At 38.3% G+C, this 23,538-nt stretch overlaps 2 protein-coding genes across 4 annotated transcripts in view; one reads left to right on the forward strand and one right to left on the reverse strand.

Annotated features, from left to right (window-relative positions):
• Positions 1-5,378: 5,378 nt before the first annotated feature.
• On the reverse strand, positions 5,379-12,507 carry pdk2a (pyruvate dehydrogenase kinase 2a). 3 transcript variants are annotated; one of them, XM_026915632.3, is made up of 11 exons: positions 12,249-12,507; positions 11,344-11,485; positions 10,663-10,734; positions 10,388-10,572; positions 9,774-9,863; positions 9,590-9,667; positions 9,194-9,270; positions 9,001-9,099; positions 7,940-8,047; positions 7,630-7,743; positions 5,379-6,757 (listed from the first exon to the last, which is right to left on the reverse strand). In XM_026915632.3, the coding sequence occupies exons 1-11, from the start codon at positions 12,364-12,366 to the stop codon at positions 6,614-6,616; spliced, it is 1,227 nt and encodes a 408-aa protein (XP_026771433.2). In that variant the 5' UTR covers positions 12,367-12,507; the 3' UTR covers positions 5,379-6,613. The 3 variants fall into 3 exon arrangements, with proteins under 3 accessions (XP_026771433.2, XP_034165390.1, XP_034165391.1); XM_034309499.2 differs by lacking the exon at positions 12,249-12,507 and adding an exon at positions 11,670-11,928; XM_034309500.2 differs by lacking the exons at positions 11,344-11,485; positions 12,249-12,507 and adding an exon at positions 11,033-11,294.
• Positions 12,508-14,348: 1,841 nt separating this feature from the next.
• The window catches only part of tbkbp1 (TBK1 binding protein 1), a 47,480-nt gene continuing 38,290 nt past the window's right edge, over positions 14,349-23,538 (forward strand). Inside the window, exon 1 of the mRNA XM_026915940.3 lies at positions 14,349-14,591. The gene's annotated coding sequence lies outside the window, so the exon portion shown is untranslated. The remainder of the gene's footprint in view (positions 14,592-23,538) is intronic.

Below are 23,538 nucleotides of genomic sequence, written 5' to 3' on the forward strand. Positions count from 1 at the left end.
TACTCAATGAGTCAAATGTGGGTCTTCATTCTAGTCAGATATAGGAACCTCGCCTAATAGTCATTTGAATAATAATAATAATAATAATAATAATAATAATAATAATAATAATAATAATAAGTGGAATAAAGTCTACTCCTGCTTGAATGAAAGCCTGCAGCTACACTGGCCCTTTGCAAATATGATTTAAGACCCATGCTTTGTATTAAAACTAAACAAAAAATGCAGTTTTCAAGTAGTGAATTAAAGACAGCAGTTTGTAAGAATTTGTAAATGAGTACATTTCATTTGTTTGTTTCTATGTTTGTTTGTTTTTAAGCCAAGACTGGTGTTTTCTACAGCAATACCATACAATGACATATTTCTTCAAGCTATATTATAGTATTAAGACTAGCGTTAGACAATGTTTGGGCAATATTAAATATAATTCCTCAATCTATTGTATGCTTTGCTTTGTATGCTTTGTGGCAATGTTAAGGATATGTTTATCCATTCAAAACCACTTCTGCCTGGAAATCTTCCATTTCATGATTCTGTACTGATTATTTTTCCTGATAGTATATCACAGGTTGGTATTTTATATATTTAACATTGTAGTTGGCCTAATTAATTTGGATTAATTGTCTTTTGTAAATAGTGACTTGCACTGTGTTATACAAATAACTGACTGTATGTCACACTGTATGATATAAACTGTATGTTGTTAGCAAAAATGGAAACTCACTCTAAATTCTCATTTAAAAGCTGATTAATATATCTATTTTTGAAGCTCTTTGTCTTTTGGCAGCAAAGATACAGCATTACAAAAAGGGTGCAGTTTTACAGTATCTTATGACTGTTTAGGATTTTGCCTGTGTAAGTATCAGGCAGCAACCGCACATGCTCAGTCATTGGTTAGACTAAGTGAAAGATTCTGACACTATCAGCAAAAGTGAGATGGGTGAGATCTTAAAATATTCTGTAGTGTAGTGTTTGAGTTTCTTACTACATGCAAACCTTATATACATAAAACCATCATGCCCTTGTTCCTACACTGTATATCAGAATGTATTTATTGAGAGACTTCAAAGCACTTTTGTAAGTCCCTCAGGATAAGGGCATCTGCCAGATGCCATCAATGTCAATGTAAATGTATATCACATGCAAAGCATGCAGTACTACTATACCAGCCATATTAGTATACAATAAAAATTCGGCAAAACATTTCAGTCTTAAAATGTTTCAATTCCCTACTTTAAATGTGTACAGGAAGCATAAGAAAGCCTAAAAGTGTGTGTATCTAAGCATGACTTAAAGAAGCATGGTTTTAGGTTTAATAAGTACAGGGAAATAGAGAGGGTCATGAAGACTGCACTACACACGAAGAGGATAACAGACTGCAGTAACATAGAAAGGACACAGGATGGCAATAGTGATGAAATTTAAAATGGGGTTTTTCCACAGGTTCATTAGGAATCTAGTATGTTTATAATGTAATGTAGTCTGTGCTGTTCATCCAGTCCACTTACATAAATATTCATAAATAACCTTTCACAGGAAGTTGTTTACTGGATGAGTCTATAACCTTTGGCTGAGTGGGCAAATGGCCAGCATGTGACGTCTTAACACACAGTTGCTATTATGTTTTTTTTAGAGAAGGCCTTGATACTTAAGCCTCGTTTTACACAGTTTTTTTGGAAGATATGGAAGAGCACATGAAACGTGCACATGAAAACTTGCTATGGTCAGATACTGCTGATGAGATCAGCAAAAAATATATAATAAATCCAGAAACTTTCCAACTATGGTAGGACTGTGTTATATATCAGGGGTCAATCTTCAGTCTTATACTCAATGAGACAAATGTGGGTCTTCATTCTAGTCATATATAAGAACCTCGCCTAATAGTCATTTGAATGATAATAATAATAATAATAATAATAATAATAATAATAATAATAATAATAATAATAATAAATGGAATAAAGTCTACTCCTGCTTGAATGAAAGCCTGCAGCTACACTGGCCCTTTGCAAATATGACTTAAGACCCATGCGGTAAATTGAAATAAAACAAAAATGCAGTTTGCAATCCCGAGAGTAGTGAATTAAAAACAGCAGTATGTAAGAATTTGTAAATGAGTACATTTCATTTGTTTGTTTCTATGTTTGTTTGTTTTTAAGCCAAGACTGGAGTTTTCTACAGCAATACCATACAATGACATATTTCTTCAAGCTATATTATAGTATTAAGACTAGCGTTAGACAATGTTTGGGACAATATTAAACATAATTCCTCAATCTGTTGTATGCTTTGCTGTATTAAAGAGAAAGTCAGCCCACTGGCAATGTTAAGGATATGTTTATCCATTCAAAACCACTTCTGCCTGGAAATCTTCCATTTCATGATTCTGTACTGATTATTTTGCCTGATAGTATATCACAGGTTGGTATTTTATATATTTAACATTGTAGTTGGCCTAATTAATTTGGATTAATTATCTTTTGTAAATAGTGACTTGCACTGTGTTATACAAATAACTGCCTGTATGTCACACTGTATGATATAAACTGTATGTTGTTAGCAAAAATGGAAACTCACTCTAAATTCTCATTTAAAAGCTGATTAATATATCTATTTTTGAAGCTCTTTGTCTTTTGGCAGCAAAGATACAGCATTACAAAAAGGGTGCAGTTTTACAGTATCTTATGACTGTTTAGGATTTTGCCTGTGTAAGTATCAGGCAGCAACCGCACATGCTCAGTCATTGGTTAGACTGAGTGAAAGATTCTGACACTATCAGCAAAAGTGAGATGGGTGAGATCTTAAAATATTCTGTAGTGTAGTGTTTGAGTTTCTTACTACATGCAAACCTTATATACATAAAACCATCATGCCCTTGTTCATCAGAATGCATTTATTCAGAGACTTCAAAGCACTTTTGTAAGTCCCTCAGGATAAGGGCATCTGCCAGATGCCATCAATGTCAATGTAAATGTATATCACATGCAAAGCATGCAGTACTACTATACCAGCCATATTAGTATACAATAAAAATGATCATGTTTGGCAAAACATTTCACTCTTAAAATGTTTCAGTTCCCTACTTTAAATGTGTACAGGAAGCATAAGAAAGCCTAAAAGTGTGTGTATCTAAGCATGAATTAAGGAAGCATGGTTTTAGGTTTAATAAGTACAGGGAAATAGAGAGGGTCATGAAGACTGCACTACACACGAAGAGGATAACAGACTGCAGTAACATAGAAAGGACACAGGATGGCAATAGTGATGTAAATTAAAATGGGGTTTTCACACAGGTTCATTAGGAATCTAGTATGTTTACTTTATAATATAATGTAGTCTGTGCTGTTTATCCAGTCCACTTACATAAATATTCAAGTCAGTGAAAAGAACAAATGAAGTAATAATCATCATGATGTAATTTAAAAAAGTAAGTAGAACATATATTACAAAACATATATATACGTGTGTGTGTGGATAGATATAGATATATATCTAGATATATAGATATAGATAGATATATAAATCACAAACTATATTTAAAAAAAATTCTAATTCCATTGTTTTTGTCCCTGTTTGTTTTTTAACTAAAGCCTATTTGTTTTCTTACACAGAAGAAATGTTACACATAATAATCTGTATGTAATATTATAGACAGATACATCTGGAGGTTGTCATGTTCCTCACTTGACACCTCCACGTGATCATTCTACACCGGTTAGATGTGACCAGGCAATAATGTGACAGAGAGAACATGGGGATGAGAGCACCATCAGCAGTCCTCATGAGCACAGTAAACAGGGCAGAGCTATGCCAGGCATGCCACACGGAGAGAACACGGTCTCTGACAAACAGGCTAGAGGCGTCTGCAGGGAGCACACATCTGACCCCTCTCCTCTTTCTACTACACACTCTGCTGTTTATGGTGATGAGCTGTTCTTTTCCCTGAAGAGTTCCTGGAACTGACTCCATGCAGCAATTCTCTTCTGTACTTGCACATCTCTGCCATTTTCACACCGTCCTGCTTTTGTAGGTTGGAACACACTCAGAGGCCCTCTGCTGGAAAAAAACAATCTGCAGAACATTCTCCTTACGCCATTTCTTATCTATGAAAATTCATTCAACATATTCACTCTAGGCACAAAGAAAAGAAAAGAAAAGAAAAGGTACTATATTTTTTCTCTGCTTTACCTTCAAGTTTCAGGCCCTTTCGAGTCGACCACATTTCGACCATAGAACACCAGTAGGCATATATTACACAGTGTGCCATGTACTGTAAAGTTAGCTGAGCTACTTTCTTTTAAAATACACAGAAAGGAAAGGGAGAAAAGGGGCTCTCTTGTTTACTTGTTCTCTTAGAGAGAAGAGTCACTGCAAATCAACAAAAAGTTATTCTGACTGATCACATTTATCCTGTGATGAAACATTTCTATCCTAATAGGTGTGCTCTGTTCCAGGATGACAGTGTCCCTATCCACAGAGATCGAAGGGCTCACTGAATAGGTTGATGAGTATGAAAATGATGTAAATCATACAGTATGTTATGGCCTAAATGGTCTTGAATGAATCTTATTCAGCAACAGCGCATCAAATTCTAGTCATTTAGATCACTATATAGAACAAATTTGTTGGAAATGTTTCTTTTTGCATCAAAAGTATGTTTATGTAAAATTATTCCTATCTATAAATGATATCCTTCCAGTATTATGTGACTGTTGTCTTATAAACATGTTTACAGGGGAAAAAAAGCTGGAGTAAGGAAGGAATAAAATTCTAACATGCAAAATTGTCATTCAGAATAACAGTTAAACACCAAGTGTTTCAAGTCACAATAATAAAGAGATAAAACAAACAAAAACAAAATCTCTTTCAGGTATTCTTTTTTACAAATATTGCAATTTTATTCATGTATTGGGATTTTTTCTCTCCTTTTCCATTCGGTTTTACAAATTCTCAACCCTTGTTCTCTTTTAGACCCATTAGATCCTCATTATGGAAGCATGTTGCTTTTTTTAATCTATTTTAAGAGGTCTTATCAAAGTTTTTCTTCCATTCAGTCACTCCAGATAAACACGTCAGCATGTACTATATTCTCTCTGCGTTGTAACCTTTCACAGGAAGTTGTTTACTACACGAGTCTATAACCTTTGGCTGAGTGGGCAAATGGCCAGCATGTGACGTCTTAACACACAGTTGGTATTATGTTTTCTAGTGAAGGTCTTGATACTTAAGCCTCGCTTTACACAGTTTATCTGGTGGCTCACTGGCAACATGCTGACTATGATTGGATTACATGACTTGTGATGTTCAAGCAAAATTGATTAAAGAAAAAAAAAAAAAAATCTTGGTACGCTTTAATGTGACCAGATGGAGGGATATGCAATGAAATGTCATGTTTATTTCCATTACATTTACATTCATTATAGATACAATGGAAAATAGATTATCACAAAATATAACTCATTCAGACATGAAGTTAAAAGGTTCATATAAAATCTTAGCAGACATGATATACATAACAAAGAATACTTACGAGCTGCATGGTTCTGCATGGTTCAAGTTCAGAACAGCTGCTTTGTTTAATACAGTAAATACATTTCCAAAAGTAGAGGCACAGAAAATTAGATTCAAATTTAGAAGAATATCTTCTTCTTGACTGGCCTTACATACAACAATTAAGAATACAACATAGCAGTATAACACAATTGAGAATATATATGAATGAACTCAAAAGCAAAGGGAAAAAAAAAAAAGCTCAAAACTAAAATGTTTTAAAAGCATTTAAAAGCTCAAAACAAAAATGTTAAAATGTATGGAACCAACCGCTGCACTACACTCTAATGTCCTTTTATTAGCTTTCTATTTAAACACTATTGCATCAGTGTTATTTTGTCTGACTTCATAATACAATCATGGCGCATCACTGAGGTGTTTCATAAACCCAGAGGTTTTCATTACTGGTCTCTAAGAACGGTCCTTCTAATCACTATGGAATAATCCACTATGTCATCATCATCTCTGACTTGGAAGATGGATGTTCTAGAAAATACTCCCTGTAATGACTGCATTAACCACTGATGACATTATAACAACACTGAGATCTTCTCATGTACTCTTATACAAATCGCTGTATTATTCATATTAGACTTTCAAGAACAACTCTTTTTGGCCCTTTCTATCACTGCTCTCATGAAGTTGCTCTGCTCAGGCCTTATACTACACACTGATTCCACCATCTGCCCTGGAAGATCATGCTGCCCTCCACCTACGCACTAACCAAGTTAGCAGCTCAGGCTCTCCCACACTGTAATACTCCACCTTTCATAGGAGAGAGCTGTAATCTTCAAATAACCATTTTCTGACACTCTCACTCATGCACACATGGTCTACAGGTAACATTGTGGAAGAAAAGATTTTCGCAAACCACAAAAATTCATGGGTTGATTATGGTGCCGATGTATCCACTGCATGCATTAACTAGTGATAAGGCTTCATGTTGAGTGTCTGGGCTTCTAGCAGACACTGTATTGCTCTCTCTGGTCCCCATGTGAGATCCCTAATGCCAGGACTGTCTTTATTTTGAGCCAGGAGACTCCAGACAAGCGGAAGGTCTTCATTTAGCCAGCCGGAATCCTGCCAGGTCCAGCGGCTCTCTGCTTGGCACACACCAATCATCTGCTCCCTGGCTCACTTTGTAGTTCCGTAGAGCCGTCTTGTTATACACTGGAAGCCTTTCTACGGAGTCAGTGGATAAAGCCTGAGGGGGAAAAAAACACCATGTCATTTATACTTACAGGTTTAAGCCCTATTTGCATTGGTTTGGTTTTACATGGGGAGGTAGGATAGTGTAATTATTAATGGAGTATCTCTGGGCTTTTATTCCTTTCCCAATCTGTCAGGAAAGATTATGCCAAATTTTACCTTCTATAAAATAATCAGTAGAAATAACCCCAGGTAATAGATAACCTGTCTGAATTGATGGTGAAGATTCCATCATTTTCATAAATATGGAGACACATCAGTAAGTGCTTTTTCCTGTTGTTATCTGATGAAATCAATCTGAAACCGGGTTTTGGATGAGTTTCAAATGCCGAACAACAAAATACAGACAATATTCAAAAGGCGTTTTCAGAGAAATTATGCTTCCAGCAGCTTTAGGTAAGTTACTGTTATACTGATCAAGCTCAACGTGCACTGACTCACTCCCTGCAACAAGCGATTCTAATAAAAAAAAAAAAAAAAAAAAAAAAAAACTGAGCTTGCATTAAAGATATATTTGTGTAGGATTACAGTATGACTTGTAAATATGGTACTTAAGTGGAAAAACAAGTCACTATCTTCTAGTTCATAATAACTTTAGATAGAGACTATTCTATATTTCCTTTTATTGTTGCGATGGCAATATGTACATTATGCAGACATTCCATTGCTGTAATTTATAAGGAGATCACTTATCTAATCAGACACGATCATCACAGATATCATCCAGCAACATAAGTTGTTTCATGTTTTAAACCATCATTTTTATATAAAAAGTGGAGCCAAGATTAATTAAAATTGTAGTTAATTAATTCACTAATCCCCAAGAATGGGCCCATACAAATCATAATTGATCAAAAGGACTTGTACCTTCAGGTGAATAACAGCGTCAGTACCGTAGCCCTCCATAGAGTAGAGCTGGAGGTCTCCCTGGAAATACCTTGCATAGAGGCGCGTGATTGGCAGCCCGTAACCAAAGCCAGCCTATTGACAAAACAAGAGCAGAATTCAGTGCCATGCTCCATGTGCTGTAAATAACAGAGATAACAGAGTGCTGATGGGAGATATAAATGTCATTATTATACATATTTCCTTCATAGCCTGTCTGGGTTTAAAGACGCTGTGAAACTTTTGTGTCAGGAATTAAGAAATGAAAACTGTAAAGAGAAGACTGTCTCACCAGAGGAGTTCTATGCTGGCCAATCTGAGGAGTCGGAGCTGTTGAATACATGTAGCTGAACAGATTCTCCATCTTCCTGAAAGGGACGCCACCACCCCTGTCACTCATCTGTAGACATACAGGGAAAAGTGACAAAGAAGTATAACCATAAAAATAATTTCAAGGAACAGATCAAAGTAAAACACAAAACTGGCAGAGAGACAGTATGTTAAATATATGTGTGAAAAACAACACAAAATGGCCACTGATGTGCAGAGTAAGCTGACGTGTGCAGCAATTCAGTTCAATTCGATTCAAATTTTATAGAGCTTTACACAAGACACTGTCACAAAGCTGCTTTACAGAAATCTGGATGCAGATTTACATTTAGCTCTCTAATGAGCAAGCCAGAGGCGGCAGTGGCTAGAAAAACTCGCTGAGACAAAACCTTGAGAGGAACCAGAATCTAAAGGGAACCCATCCTCCTCTGGGTAACAGCAGTTGGTGTGATTATAAATCATTACTCTGCTACAATTGTATACTATAACGTCAAATGGGACTAGGTATTGAAAGGATGTGCAGTTTGAGCATTATGGTCTTTATGATTACAGCAGTAGTGCTTAGGCACAAGTCTATAGTATCCATGTGAGAGTATCCACTGAAGAAAGGGTGAGACTTAGGCATAAACAGTTTCTGGGAACTGCAAATCTATAGGGTATTTATGTGGGACAATCCACAGCAGCAGAGAGTGAGTCACAAATGCAGAAGCTCCAAGAAAAGAAGCATCAGCATGAAGCGGGCAGATTGGGAGGGTGCGAGGAACCACAGCACTACAAATGTGTCCGTGTGCATCAATACTACTGCAGTAAATGGAGAGCCACTCTGAGAGGGCATGGGTTACTGAGGCACTGGGTTAATGGACTCTTAATATCAAATAGCACATGCCTTATCTAAATCTAACAACCAGAGTTTGAGTGTATTAATGGTTACAATGAACTTGCTAGACCAAACTAGCACTGCAGAAAAGACAAAAGCTTCAAACCTAGCACAATACAATTTATAAGCTGTCAGAGTCAACTGACCTTGATAGAAAGGTCCTCTCCACCAATAGCCACCATAACTTCAATAGGTGGAAGATTGGTGCCTTCATTATGGTTTTCAATAGTTGCCCTCATAGCGTTCTGTGGAAAGAAAAATATTGTCATGGCAACACTGAGCTCTCGTTATGCGAATGACGTAGCTTTGGAGATTAGTATGAGAAGAGGTCATGCTCACCTTGAATAATTCAAACAGCATATGGTAGAGATGGGAAGGCACATACACTATGCTAATAGGCAGGTTCATGTTGTTAACTGCAAGACAGAAATGGAACAAGTACTAAGCATCAGCATTCCTGCATCAGTTAAAGCTCACTCGCAGTGTCAATACTGCTTGAGTCAGTCAACCATATCGCCTCAAACATTACATAAGTTTCAAACAGTTGAGCAATTATCTATGAACATACAAAAGTATGAATCAAAAGTATGCAAAAGTACACAAGTCCTAATTAGCAGAACTGGCTGAGTTAACAAACACATTGGGACTTATTGGCCTGTTATGTAACCTGCAGAGAACAATTATCTAATGGTCAGATGCTGGGACTAAACACACTAAACATAATCCCTCACTCACTGTTGTGTTGTCGCAGCACCAGGTCAGGAGAGCTGAGGTAGTACTGGTCACACAGCATCTTGGCACTCTCATAGGCATCTGCATGTGGACAAATTGTATTAAAAAAAAAAAAGTAATGTAAAAATATCTATAACATAAATTCAATTTACTACCACATAAGGTCAAGAAGACATTTATACTTCACCTTTGACAACATCTGCTACTTCACAGTGAGGATCAATACTTCCAATGGTGTTGGGGTGAACAGGATTTGTGGCACCATCAAAGATTAGAGCTATAAAGGGATTATTGGAGAACATTAGAACAATTTCTTTTGTAAAAGTTAAAATAATCAACTCTGTACACCACACATCTCCACAGCATTCTACGTTCCACCATCCTTAGTTTCATAGCTGGCAGATAAGCACATACTACTGTTTATATTTTAAACACAATTTATAGGAAAGTTTCTACATGTAGCTTGAGTCCTGGGTTCATCACTAACTTTGGAAACTATTTTAACACATTAAAAACAATTGGATAACTGATAAACAATTACATAAAAAAAAATTAGGAGCATGTCAGTTTGAGGCAGTGTATAAAGCAACACTGATCTCATCAATGCTAAAATTTCCAGAAAGAGAACCGAGTCCCCTTTTGAGTCTGCTCGTATTGTGAACATCAAAAGCACTGAGGCCATTTGCAGCGAGTTCCCTTTTGAGTCCACTTCAACAGGACTGAGTATGGTTCATTTAAAAAGCACTACATGTGAAAACACCCAGAGTGAAATATACCCTGTAAGCAAGGTCTGTTACTTACTGTGCTGGTTGATAAGCATACGGATGGATATTCGGCTCGTGTAGAATCGGTCTAAGAAGTACTGGATGTTCTGATTAGTGAGTGGATCTTGACCAAAAGCTTCTTTGTACTCAATCACACCTTGCGCCATTGTAGGAACAACATCATTATGTCTATTTCTAATATTCACCAGGGTTTCCACAAAGCTGAGGGTCAGAACAAGCATGCAAGATCATGAGAAAAGTCATTAAATATAAGCCATAATCATGTCATGGAGGAAGTAATATTACACTTACTCTCCCAGAACTCTGTGGTCAGTGGGACTTTTATCCAAGAACTCAAGGATCTCCATCAAACTCTGAGCATACCTGAGAGCAAAACAGAAAAGTTTTACCAAACGCAGAAAAGGACATGCTACGGACCTTGTTTTTCTTTTGAAAATGTACTAGAGAATTTTTTTTTTAAGTTATAAGTTCATATTTTCCTCAAACATATCTTGTATTAATTATTAATTATGAAATGGTTATGGACAGCTTCCAAACCCTTAACTGAGCAGATAAATGTAACCAGTGGAAGTAAGCATGTGAGCTGTGGGACAAAACAGTCGTAAAACAAGATTACACACAAGGAAGGAGAACAAAACAGTCGTAAAACAAGAATACACACGAGCAAGGAGAAGAAGAGGTAGTGAAAATAGGACAATGTGTACAAAGACCCTCTTGGAGGAGCTGCATAGCCCAGCCCCGCACTGCACACAAACTAGGACAAAGTTCACAAGCACGACGTCACCAAGCCTTAGCCGTGTTACCCTTTTTCAAGTCAACCACAGAGGGCTGTTACTAAGTAACTAAAATCTTGGGCTATAAATAACACAATATTTACAATATCTACAACAATAAAAAAAGCCATAGCTAAAGGCTGTAAGACATCAGTCTTTATTATTTAGTTATTTTGTAATTTGATGACTTATGACTCACCAGCCATGCACCATCTGAACTGATGGAGTAGTAAGCAATCTGTCTGGGAGTAAGTTGATTTCTTTCATGATGTTGGACAGACGCACTGGGAGCTCTTGCCTCAAGAAGACGAAGGAAGTCTTTTCACATGCATTTGTTGAACCTGGCAGAAAAAAGGGCATTGTAGAACAAAAATGCCAAATATCTAAGACTTAAGGACAACTATTCAGAGTAATATATCTTCTCTGCTATCCAGAGTTGAAAACAAACAAACAAACAAACAAACAAACAAACAAACAAACAAAAAGACAGGCAGGTATGTCCAAAGCAAGACCAACAAGTATTACAGAGAAATTAAGCTGCTACATCCTTCAGGTGTGATACACCCTACAATAACCTAAAAACACACTAGTAAACACTGGAGTGTGTTAGTGTTAGCAAAATTATGGCATTGTTGTTTGATCATTCAACAAATTCCTCGCAGAAACACTCCAGACTAAGGTTTAATCATCTATTAGTCAAAAAAAAGTGAGATAACAAAGGGATCCTTTGTTATCGCGCGCTTCTGCAGTATCAGTAGGACAAAGGTCATGGGTTCGGTATATCGAACAGACCTAACAGACCAGCTAATCAACATGATGCAATCCCTGCAGCAATGGCCTCGCTCAGTCTGTGCTCTGGAAAATCTTTAATCACACCTCCCAAATTTTCATAAAAAGCACGAAATTACATCATCTACCACATCATTTAAAGCAACACAGAAAATCGCCGACTTACACCCTATAAAGCCATATTTATGCTGTTTATTCTGCTTGAGATCACAGTGCTATTCTCGAGTGAGATTTTTCCCCCTAAAACAGCAATGCCCAGAAATCACACGATGCACAAGTCAGGCTCATCCAAACACAAACACAAAAACTACTCACCGAAATCTAGGAATTGCTTCATAGACAGAGGAGATGGTGAAAATTTCGAGAAGTGCTCGATGTGCTTGGGCACGCTGGCCAAGGCCGAATTCTGCATAATAAACCTCACGAACTTCATAGTGAAATGCTGCTTAGCCTTGCGAAAAGATTAAGCTAGAATCAAAGCTTTTCTGTTTATAAGCAAACTAGCAGCACACAATGTCTAACATAACACAAGGCTCGCTTCGTTTGCCCTGAAAAGGCTTCTCCTGAATTTAAGTCCTCGACCAATCAGAGCCCTCGGTTTGAGGTTCGTGTCCGGCTCTGTCCAATCAGACATGTAGGCGGGACTTGTTTTAATGAATATTCATGTTACGTATAGCTGCTTGGAGCAGCAGTCAGTAAACATCGCTGTTTGAAGCGGTCTCTGCCGGTTTTTCTGACGTCACAGAACGTGAGATAGCTTAATATACACATCAGCTGCAACGTGGAAACGTGACGACTGGTGTGGGGCAGTGGACGAGCTGTTCTACCTACTGATAAATAAATCCTTAGCCAAGTTTCTGAGAGCATATAAAGAACTGAAACTGGCCAATAAAATACACTGTCCAATTATACTGTAATATGCTTAATAGTACTTATAATATTATAATATACTTAAACTATAATTAATGGGGTTTGCAGAATAATGTCTTTTTCTTTTTGATTTTCCTTTTTTATTCTTTTTTTTTGTATTCCTATTTCCTTTATTTAATTCCTTTATAATAATAATAATAATAATAATAATTATTATTATTATTATTATTATTATTAGTAGTAGTAGTAGTAGTAGTAGTAGTAGAAGTGATATTTTATTATTATTATTATTATTATTATTATTATTATTATTATGCCCTATAAAAAGAAAAGAAAAACAAAAAAGATTAAAGAAAAAACGTCAAATGAATAATAAAATTATTCAGTGCAAAATTAAGACTATGGAGTCTGTAAGACTAAATGTTCAGCAATCATTCAGGTATAACAGTCTATTTCATATAGTATTTAGTTTGGTTATATAAAGCATATATGATATCTGTGTGTTAGTCTCACTGTCACTCTCCACCTGAAAGTAAAAGTGCACCACTGTGTGGTCAGTGTGGGAACATCACTCTGACCCAATATATTATTCTAGCCACTGGTCCATGTGGCTTATCTTAAAATCGAATGGCTTTTGAAAGAGATATTCACTATTTTCTGATTGTTTGAATTATTTACATTACACAAAATGTTAGGGGTTTACTTACTTTCCTTGAAACATTAAGTGTCCTCGGTAAGATTTATTCTTGTTATTAAATGGAGCTATAGAATATCTCAATTATGCCTAAAAACCTCCCTCAAAACAGGAAAGATCTATCACAATTCTGCTATTATCTAACTAGACTCTGACTCATCTTTATCCAGTAAGGTTATGTATATCTATCTGAGTAGGGCTTTAGTTTTTACATTTTATTAAATGTATCATATTTCAGTCTTAAAACTGCAAGCAGAGTACCAGGATATAGAAGCTCATATGTCCTAATGGTCAGACAGCATGCCAGTACATTTCCATTCCCTAACCAAATACACATTTGAGTCCTCGGGCCACCTTCCACTTCTCAACACAGTAGTAGCCTGAAGACATACATAATGGATTCTAGCACTTGTATAGCCATTACATGCATTGGATAGGAAAAAGAGATTGAGTGGAAATTTCCTTTGTGTTTCAGCCCAGGACATGATGCCCTGATTTACACTAGAGCAGCATTAACAGATTCATACCTTCAAAGCTCTCTCTCTCTCTCTCTCTCTCATTCCCTCTCTCTCTCTCAATACAATAGATTTCCTTACATTATTCACGTGTTTTTTAATGTTATGTAATATTATATAACGTTATGTAATTGGGGTTTATGTCAAATGCCTTTTTGTGGTCAGTTTCCTATTCCCATCTCTATCCCTCTATCACAGCCTTTGCAATGCACACAGCACAAAACTCTTCATATGTGTAGCTAACTCTTGAGACTGGCATGTGTGCTGAAACACTCCAGACAACTCTAGTCGTGGGTTTTCAATTCAAATCACTCATTTTTCTGTTAAAACCGCAGGAAACTGGGTGCTCAATGTTTTCTGAGAAACAGTGACGCGGATTTTGAGGCATCTCCACGCAGGAGTCTCTCATCTCCCCTCCTTTGGGCAGCGCAGTGAAGGAGAGAGCTGCTCTACACACAGCATCAGCAGCAGCAGCATCAGCATCAGCAGCATCAGCAGCAGGCATCAATCCGAGCGCTTGCCGGGGTGCCTTGCCCCCTACTTAAGACATGGCGTCTGAAGACCGATCGATGGCAGACCGTGAGTATTTCATCCTCTTCTGATCCACTTCTGATTGTCCTTTGCTTGAGACTTCGATCAGGTCTGCATTATCATCCTCCTCATCATCCTGATCCTGTGCGCGCAGGAGGTGCACGGTGGCGGAGAGCGCGCCGCGCGCACAGCCATGTTTAACACAGCGCGCTACTACACACCAGCAAGCAAACGCAAAACGGGGCGCACAGACAACACCGTTTCTTAGATGCCAGCAGAGCAGAAGCGCACGCTTTCATCCAAGATCTCCTGATCCATGCAAACACCCCGCAGGCGGTTTAAGTAAGAGCGTCTCAGCACACTAGTGCACCAGATGGAGTAAAAAGAAATCTTCAAGGTGACGCCTCGGAATGAGGCACTATTGTGTTCATTTTAACATGCCAGTGAACAGGCTGTGCTATTGTAAGGGGAGAGCTGAAAATGAGGACTAATTGTAGTAAACACAAGCTAAGTTTCTGATAAATATCCCGAATGTGTGTGCGTTCTATTCTGTTTATAAACATACAGTCTGTAAAACGTGCTTTAGCTGTAGAGGTGCCAATAATTAAGCTCCAGTTTGTCATATTGCCATTTCACTTGTGTTGCTATGTAGCTGGACTATTGAGTTTGGTGTGTCGTGTTTGTTGTGCTGTGTGTGTGTGTGTGTGTGTGCGTGTACGTGTGTGCGTGGTGAAATGAAAATAGCCGTTGGAGGAAAAGTGCGGGAAAAGCGCGTGCACGCGGGCTCCATTTCCTGTCTGTCAGTCAGCTGACAGGAAATCATAAATCACCACACACTGCTCCGAACTAATGCCAGCATATTTCACAAACCTTAGCAAAATGACAAACAGCACCTGACAGCAACTGCCAAGTGTGGCAGCTGAATAAGAACCATTTCCCTAAAAAAAATCACCAGAAGTCTGCTCATTGTGTTTGAGCCTGTCTAAAATGTGTGTTTAAATTTAGGCTTAGTGAAGACTTTGTTGTGTAATCCACAGTGTGGGAGAATATGTGATGTTTCTGTTCACTGACATAGTGCTGGTGGTCGAGACTAAGGTTTAAATCGTAATGCTGGACGAGACTGAGGTATAAATCGTAGTGTTGGTGGTCCAGACTAAGGTTTAAATCGTACTGCTGGACGAGACTAAGGTTTAAATCGTAGTGTTGGTGGTCGAGACTAAGGTATAAATCGTAGTGCTGGTGGTCGAGACTAAGGTTTAAATCGTACTGCTGGACGAGACTGAGGTATAAATCGTAGTGTTGGTGGACGAGACTAAGGTATAAATCGTAGTGCTGGACGAGACTAAGGTTTAAATCGTAGTGTTTGTGGTCCAGACTAAGGTATAAATCGTAGTGCTGGTGGTTGAGACTAAGGTATAAATCGTAGTGCTGGTCGAGACTAAGGTTTAAATCGTAGTGTTGGTGGTCGAGACTAAGGTATAAATCGTAGTGTTGGTGGTCGAGACTAAGGTATAAATCGTAGTGCTGGACGAGACTAAGGTTTAAATCGTAGTGCTGGACGAGACTAAGGTATAAATCGTAGTGTTGGTGGTCGAGACTAAGGTATAAATCGTAGTGCTGGACGAGACTAAGGTTTAAATCGTAGTGCTGGACGAGACTAAGGTTTAAATCGTAGTGCTGGTGGTCGAGACTAAGGTATAAATCGTAGTGCTGGACGAGACTAAGGTATAAATCGTAGTGCTGGACGAGACTAAGGTTTAAATCGTAGTGCTGGACGAGACTAAGGTTTAAATCGTAGTGCTGGTGGTCGAGACTAAGGTATAAATCGTAGTGCTGGACGAGACTAAGGTATAAATCGTAGTGCTGGTGGTCGAGACTAAGGTATAAATCGTAGTGCTGGTGGTCGAGACTAAGGTATAAATCGTAGTGCTGGACGAGACTAAGGTATAAATCGTAGTGCTGGACGAGACTAAGGTATAAATCGTAGTGTTGGTGGTCGAGACTAAGGTTTAAATCGTAGTGCTGGATGAGACTAAGGTTTAAATCATAGTGCTGGTGGTCCAGTCTAAGGTTTAAATCGTAGTGCTGGACGAGACTAAGGTTTAAATTGTAGTGCTGGTGGTCGAGTCTAAGGTATAAATCGTAGTGCTGGTGGTCCAGACTAAGGTTTAAATCGTAGTGCTGATGGTTCAGTCTAAGGTTTAAATCGTAGTGTTGGTGGTCGAGACTAAGGTTTAAATCGTAGTGCTGGTGGTCAAGTCTAAGGTATAAATCGTAGTGCTGGTGGTCGAGACTAAGGTTTAAATCATAGTGCTGGTGTTCCAGACTAACGTTTAAATCGTAGTGCTGGTGGTTCAGTCTAAGGTTTAAATCGTAGTGCTGGTGGTTCAGTCTAAGGTATAAATCGTAGTGCTGGACGAGACTAAGGTATAAATCGTAGTGCTGGACGAGACTAAGGTATAAATCGTAGTGCTGGACGAGACTAAGGTATAAATCGTAGTGCTGGTGGTCCAGTCTAAGGTATAAATCGTAGTGCTGGTGGTCCAGACTAACGTTTAAATCGTAGTGCTGGTGGTTCAGTCTAAGGTTTAAATCGTAGTGCTGGTGGTTCAGTCTAAGGTTTAAATCGTAGTGCTGGTGGTTCAGTCTAAGGTATAAATCGTAGTGCTGGACAAGACTAAGGTATAAATCGTAGTGCTGGTGGTTCAGTCTAAGGTTTAAATCGTAGTGCTGGTGGTTCAGTCTAAGGTATAAATCGTAGTGCTGGACGAGACTAAGGTTTAAATCGTAGTGCTGGACGAGACTAAGGTATAAATCGTAGTGCTGGTGGTCCAGACTAAGGTATAAATCGTAGTGCTGGACGAGACTAAGGTATAAATCCTAGTGCTGGTGGTCCATACTAAGGTATAAATCGTAGTGCTGGTGGTCCAGTCTAAGGTTTAAATCGTAGTGCTGGTGGTCCAGTCTAAGGTATACATCACATAGGATAAATCATGGCTGCACTTTCTCTTAGTCCGGCTTTACACTGTAAAATTTTAGGCAGACTTTGCTGCAGACGAAAATCTCACATCGTGAAGGAATTCTTTGGTCGTGAGTTGCGTTTCGCAGTCTTAGAACACATACTGTGCCATGCTCACCGGCAGCCAATTTAGTACTATTGTGACAGCTGCTGACAAAGTTCTGACAGTGTCTTTTTTTTGATTAAAATCTCAGTGTATGCTGCTGTGACTCAACCAAAAGCCTCCAATAGGAGCACAGTGTAGGACTACACAAAACTCATAGGATAACTACAGATACATTAGAAGCAATGGCGAAATATAAACTAGACATGCGAATGGATAGAACATTTCTTTTTCTGCGACACAGCTTTCTGCACTAGCCCGGATCACACTGACTGATGAATATGTATGCAGAATATAGTAATTTTGTTTAGTCTGATCTCTATCATTAGAAGATCTTCATCGTATAATCTGACATGCAGAACACGTTGCACAGTCTGTTAGAATTCAGCCACGATTTTATTGGGATCATCTTGTACAGTGTGACAAGTAATTATCATAAAAGACCACTGTAATCGCACAGTCCAAACTCAGCTTTAGTCTTCTCTTAAACTTTGCCTGTTGTCCTTAGGCCTTGTTTTTGGAGGCACTTTTAAAACAGCTGGAAAGCTGTCTCTATGACAGATGAGTATGACTCAGTTTACAAGGCAGATTATGTGGTAAGAATGAAGAGCTTCACGATTTTGGCCTGAAGAATCATCAGTCACACTACAACAAATGAACTGAACCTGCAAATTTATAAGTGACTGTTCATTGGTTGGTTAAAACATAATAAATCTTTTGCCATCGCCCTAATTTGACTACATAGTTTATCCAATCTGAGTTCATGAAAGGTTCCTATGAATGTAAACACGTTATGGCATTGTCGTTGGATCTTATTCACTTTCATATAAATGTAGGATAACAACAGGTCCAAATGACTGTAACTTTTGTAACTTGCCATACAAATTGATTCATGCACTTGTTACAGATTTGCGTGAGATCACGTTTTCATTTGTGTGCGATCATATTTTTTTCAAGAGCTATTGCTTTATAATAGCAGACAGGTAGGTGTATTTTTTCTCTCTCTCTGTTTTGAGGCTTCACTTGATTACTGTGCACTTCATTTGCGGTGCTGTTGTCATGTTGCCTGTGGAAAACTGCCTGCATGAGCTAATTTAAGGGTGTGACGTTGAGAGGTGAATCGTGACTTTTGCCCTGAAGCTAATCTGAGTAATATAACCAGGGTCTGGTGGGACTTCCATTTTTGTTTTGTGTTTCGCTTAAGGTATTTACTTGATTCTAGTAAAACGTCTGTCACTACTAACATCTACAAACTCATGGCACTAAAATAAAGTTAACCTTTTGTTCTGTCGTGCATACAGATTGTACAGTTTAGCAATGACCTTATTTAAGAAAAAATAGAGATGTGCAAATCTCAAGCCATGCATTTTATACGCATTATATAGCAATTTAATTAGTTTAGTTTTCATTAAAAAGGTACATGTTAAAATTGTGTGATTTATGTGTGCCTTCAATAATCTTCTTTAAATGCAGATAGCAGATGGAAACATATTATTCTTGGTATCTAAATGTGTTCATAAATATCTTATCCTCTTCCAGGTTTAATAATGTATGCCCTTGGCCTCGTAGCGCTGCTTCATTATGGAGCCCTGCTTTATCATTAATTCATTACGATTCACGTCGTCATCTTGTATCTCATGTCATAAAATAGCAGCAGGTTGTGTTGTAACTATCTCAAATTGGCCAGCTTTTGTTTTGACTTCACATTAAAATCACCAGCATTAAATTAAGCTTGATTCAGCTAATAACGTAAGGGTCTGTGTTATCATGCTTCGATTTTACTGAACATGTTCACTGTAGTTTTGGACCCTAATCTTCATAGTAGGTGCAGTTCCATGCCTACTAGGGGTTAAAGGTTAATTAAAGGAGTTTAAATTCTATATTTTTTATGTGCAAAAGTAAGGATGCATTTCGTTATGGTGAATAATTAACCTTACGTTATTTTCCATTGCAATTTGGATTCACATTTCTTGTGTACAATGAATTGTAGGCCAGCAGTATTAGCAACAATGGCCTATAAATACACTTACAAAGCACTTTTTTGTATATCTACTGGCTCACTAAGCATGACGCATGCTGAAACTGCTGAATGCGAAAAGAAAACAATTTTCATACCTCATACCTCCCATACAAAATTAATCAAGAGGTAGGTTTATGTAAGACATTTTAATAGTCTAACAAAGGTTTGCCTGTGACAACCAGCAGCAACTCAGATATTCCTGGGGAGCTTTGTGCTGCTCTGGAATATTCATGCACGTCTGGGCAGGTCACAAAGGCCACCTGGAGAGCAAAGCAAGGAGAAAAGAAGACATGAGAAGGGGAGAGAGGTGATTTGAGCCGAGAAAGAGCATCTGAAGTAGTACACTGCTTCAGATCTTTATCTTGCCTGTCAGAATATTCATCAGTCCACTCCACCTCCCATGCTCTTTTGTTCATGCGTTTTGTCTTCAGCCTGGTTTGAGCCAGCACAGAACAGACGGTAAAATGTCCTTTTTGATCCTCTTTAACCTTTCTGAGTTTTCCTGTTTCCTGAGGTAAAAAAGCCTGCTCTGGTTTTGAAATGCTTCTATTAAAGACGGACAGAGCCTCAAGTGCACAAATGCTCTGCTTTGTCATCTAGCCTTCACTCACTAGTAGTCAGTGACTGATATGCAAACAAGAACCTTTTCAAACCAAATTAATGGTATTACTGATAAGCAGCGTGGCAGTGTGTCTAAAGGGGGAAAGAAATAAGCAAAGAAAATCAATCAGTGACAGAAATGTCAACCGTGTCACTTCTCACAGACCACAGGGGTACAGAGGCAGTTTGCACTTGCCTGTGTGAGTAGGGCCATTTTGGATAGGATTTGAAGTGCCTTTGCAGAAGCTGACAGATTACATGGAGTTGTGTCAGTTTGGCAGGAAGCTAGCCATTTTTTATAATATCTAATAGCTGTAAAATAGGCACGCCGGTGTATATGTGGTCCATTCTAGCTATTCAGCTTCCTTTTTGCAACAAGAAAAGTGAAAACGGAAACGTCTGGTATTTATCTGACATTTCCTGTGTTAAAAATATGAACTATCCATGTTTCAAATTCTGATTTGGCATATGAAATTGAGGAGGTGTACATGCTTGTGTATCCCAATTTTTCCCGGGAGCAGCAGTAGTTGTTTTTAGTTGTTATTAGTTGTTGTAGTTTACTAGGTAGAAAGAGGTAGCTAGAGGTAGCAGTGAAGGGAATGGTCTGAGATGCAACGTAATCAAATACGTTTGTGTGTCAAGAATTGTAGAGGAGGTGGATGCAAGTGTTTTATTATAAGTGTATAATAATGTATTATTATATCAAGTGAATTATTGCAAGTGAGAACACACAAAACACAAAGAGCAAGAAACAAAGACCTGACTTAAATACTATAGTGCTAATTAACATAAATATGTTATGTTAACATTAGATGAAATATAATTTACTGTTATACATATACATTCCTGTTAACATAAAAAAAACGGAGCATATATTGCATTCCTCTGAGACAAAAATACAGTAAAGCTAGATTTTACACTAAAAGCACCTGAAATATTTTGCATGTTCTCTATCATATTGCTCTCTTTTAAAGGAGATGTTTGATCTGAGGATTAATTCTAAAACATTCATTGCAAAAAGGCCCCAGTATGAACAAGAGGCTTGCATCATTAACTTCCAGGGTGAGGAAGCCAACTGAATGTAAAAATAAGACCAATCATTTTCAGGCATGTACAGTCATTTTAATTTCCTCCCATAAATGTCAGGGATGTTGTTTCTTGTTTTCAAATTTTCTATGACAAATCTGAATCAGGTACCATGGGATGTATATATATATATATATATATATATATATATATATATATATATATATATATACACACACACACACACCAATCAGCCATAACATTAAAACCACTGACAGGTGAAGTGAAGTGAAAACCACTGACAGGTGAAGTCTTGTTACAGTGGCATCTGTCAAGGGATGGGATATATTAGGCAGCAAGTGAACAGTCAGTTCTCGAATGTGATTTGTTGGAAGCAGGAAAAATGGGCAAGTGTAAGGATCTGAGCAACTTTGACTAGGGCCAAATTGTGATGGCTAGATGACTGCGTCAGAGCAGCTCCAAAACGGCAGGTCTTGTGGCGTGTTCCCGGTATAGAGTGGTTAGTAACTACCAAAAGTGGTCCAGGGAAGGATAACCGGTGAACCAGCAACAGGGTCATGGCCGCCCAAGGCTCAGTGATGCATGTGGGGAGAGAAGGCTAACCCCTCTGGTCTGATCCCACAGAAGAGCTACTGTAGCACAAATTGCTGAAAATGTTAATGCTGACTGTGATAGAAAGGTGTCAGAACACAGTGTGTCGCAGCTTCCCGCATACTGGCATATTGCCGTAGACTGGTCAGAGAGCCCATCCTGACCCCTGTGCACTGCCATAGGGCCTACAGTGGGACTGTGAGCATCAGAACTGGACCATGGAGCAATGGAAGAATGTGGACTGGTCTGATGAGTCACGCTTTCTTTTACATCATATGGACGGCCGGGTGCGTGTGCGTCGCTTACCTGGGGAAGAGATGGCACCAGGATGCACTACGGGAAGAAGGCAAGCCAATGGAGGCAGTGTGATGCTCTGGGCAACGTTCCGCTGAGAAACCTTGGGCCCTGGCATCCATGTAGATGTTACTTTGACACGTACCACCTACCTAAACATTGTTGCAGACCAAGCTTACAGGGATCTGCTGCTAACCTCTTGGTGCCAGATACCACAGCACACCTTCAGAGGTTCTGTGGAGTCCATGCCTCGACAGTTCAGAGCTATTTTGGTGGCACAAGGGGGACCTACACAATATTAAGCAGGTGGTTTTAATGTTATGAAGAGATCTGTATATATATATATATATATATATATATATATATATATATATATATATATATATATATATATATATACCTTTATATAACAAATAAATAAATAAATAAATAATGTGACATTCCTTGTTTTCCCCAAAAAAACAAAGAAAATTGAATGGCCAAAAATGTAAAAGGTCCGAATAATTGTATGAGCAGACATTTCTCAAAGTTGACATTTTCATCCACCTCCTGTCCTTATGTTACTCTTGCAGTTGGCATTCATCACTGTGACACTAGTATTACAGTCCTCTGTAAACACGCTGACTGCAGATCAATAGCAAGGCTGCAGGCATCTGACTGCAGTTCCACACAAGAGCACAACATGAATCATGAGTCATGTCAGAGAAATGGCCACAGGTTTGCATTCTCTTCACTGTATTCCTGGTTTATGCTTCATCGCAAATGATACTTCGGTAGGAATATTGAACATTCATAGGTTTTCAGAACAGGAGGAGGATCTTAGCTGTTCATCAAAGAAAGGGTGGGTAGTAAACAACAGATAGTAATATGTGGAAGCACATGTTTTATTGTTCAGATAATATGGTGGTGCATTGTCTGAGATGAGCTTGCATTGACTTCAAAGAGAAAAGCGGCTCCAGTTGAGCATACAAAACACAAAATTAAGTTAAACTATTATACTGACCATATAACAAAACAATAATGCTTACTCCTCACTATGGGAAATGCAGTTGTACAAACACATTCACTAATCCCTAGCACTGCTTCGTGACAAAATAACTGAAGAGAGGTGTAGTACTCCCACCAGTTTCTGCTCTTCTGCCCCTCCATATATCTGAGTGTCAGACAGGAATGCTGCACATGCTGAGGAATTTAACTAAAGTGTTGCTGCATGTTCCTGACCTCTCATATTCTCCTCATTTACTTTGTCTGTCCTTCTCTCCATGATAGTTCTCTTCTGTTTGTTTCTAGAGACTTCTTTTCTGTTTCTTCACTCCCTCTT

Source organism: Pangasianodon hypophthalmus, chromosome 12 (genome assembly GCF_027358585.1).
Source record: "Pangasianodon hypophthalmus isolate fPanHyp1 chromosome 12, fPanHyp1.pri, whole genome shotgun sequence".
Classification (NCBI taxonomy): domain Eukaryota; kingdom Metazoa; phylum Chordata; class Actinopteri; order Siluriformes; family Pangasiidae; genus Pangasianodon; species Pangasianodon hypophthalmus.